Below are 1,643 nucleotides of genomic sequence, written 5' to 3'. Positions count from 1 at the left end.
GAAGGCAGGGTAGAGTGCCACCTTGCCTGAACGCCAGTAGAATGCCTTTAAAAGAAATCTCATTGGTTTGACCTCTGATTTGACGTAAGATGCTGCTGGGACACTTTTTTTTTTCACCCCGGGATAGAGTCGAGGCACCCGTCACAAATTGCCAGTTTAGTTTTCCTCCTTTTTTTTTTTTGACTACAAAAAAAAAATGAGGAGTTTTTTTCTGCTGCAAAGAACGCCGAAAGACCCCAACCACGGATCTCTGTTTGAAATCTCTGTGCTTATCTTGCGACTCACAGTTGCAAACCTAACAGCACTACCACGCGTGGCACCCTGCTGCACTCTCTGAAAGGATCTCGAGGTACTGCAGGGCGCCGCAAGACCCTCGCGGACAATCACTGCAATAAGCCAGCTCCACCTCTTCCACTCTTCAGGGCAGAGACGGGTGTTTCAGGCCTTCTCCAAGCAACTGGAGAGAATTCCTGCCCAGAAAAATGGACTGTTCCTTCCTCCCGGGGATCCTGGCAAGAGAGGGTTCCCATCCCTTGGTGCGGCAGGTTTTGTTCATTGGTTTATAAAACGTCAGGCTGAATACAGAACCGTTGGGTTGGAAGAGGTTCAGAGGAAAGCAGAGCGGAAGACCAGAGGCAAGATACCGTGATGAGAGCAGAAAGCGGAGCAGCGGAGAAGACCTCACTGCTTTGGATCGGCCGGCCAATAGGCACCGCCCCGCATCCTCCCTAAGCCAATCAGAGAAACTCTCGGCGTGACTGACACCCTCCCCGCCCATCAAAAGGCTTTTCACCTCTATCCAATCAGAGCGATAAGAAGATTTCCATCAACCAATGAGGGCGAAGAGGCGGGGTCCGGCGGCATCCCGCGCTTATTCCGGAGGGACGTGCGGCTCAGCCTATTACATTGGTAGGGCGGGACGGGAGAGCCGCGGGCCAATCACAACGAGAGGCAGGGTCACGGCCCGTCCCGCTGAACTACTCCGACGGACACAAGCCCCATCCAGTCACAGAGAAGGGGCAAAGCGACTTTCGACCAATGAAAAGTGGGGGAGGACTCCCGGCCACCAGAGCAGGCCGGTTCGAAATGACGCGGATCTTCACCAATCAGAGACGCGAGGCCCGGTCGCTCTCCACTCAATGAGAGCCAGAGGAGTGGGGTAGGACGGTCTCACCCCGAGAACCGTTACGATTGACAGGCGGCTCGCCCAATCAGAACCCCGCAGTAGCCAATCAGAGCCTCCAAAGGGGGGGGTCTTCCCTCACGAGCCACCCGAGCACGAGACAGCGAAGAGAGGCAGCGCAGCTACCCAATCACCGAGCGGTTGGGGTGGGGCCTCCCGGACTGACAAGCCGAGCGCCCAACGGCAGCAGCGGGGGAGGATTGAGTGGCCCAATGGCGGCCAGGGGGGCGGGGCCCATTTCCGCGGCGGGTTCCAAGATGGCGGCGCGTGCGTGAGCGCGGGTCCGTCCGTCAGGGAAGCCGTCCCGGAGGTGCTGGGCGCCATGAAGGGCAAGGAGCGCTCCCCGGCCAAGGCCAAGCGGTCCCGGGGCGGTGGCGGTGAGGACTCGGCGCCTTCCTCCTCGTCAGCGCGGGCCGAGCGCAGCACCAAGAAACCAAGCGGCTCCGGCGCGGCCGGCAGC

General features: G+C 58.9%; 1 protein-coding gene across 1 annotated transcript in view; it reads left to right on the top strand.

Moving 5' to 3' along the window:
* Nucleotides 1-1,505: 1,505 nt before the first annotated feature.
* RBM15 (RNA binding motif protein 15) overlaps nt 1,506-1,643 on the top strand; it is an 11,322-nt gene continuing 11,184 nt past the window's right edge. The window contains exon 1 of the mRNA XM_019546168.1: nt 1,506-1,585. Coding sequence (XP_019401713.1) covers nt 1,506-1,585 — 80 coding nt within the window. The remainder of the gene's footprint in view (nt 1,586-1,643) is intronic.

The sequence above is a fragment of the Crocodylus porosus genome, unplaced genomic scaffold (assembly GCF_001723895.1).
Source record: "Crocodylus porosus isolate Cpor-Errol unplaced genomic scaffold, CroPor_comp1, whole genome shotgun sequence".
Classification (NCBI taxonomy): Eukaryota; Metazoa; Chordata; order Crocodylia; family Crocodylidae; genus Crocodylus; species Crocodylus porosus.
The sequence above is the reverse complement of the archived record's forward strand: the minus strand, read 5'-3'. Positions and strand labels throughout refer to the sequence as shown.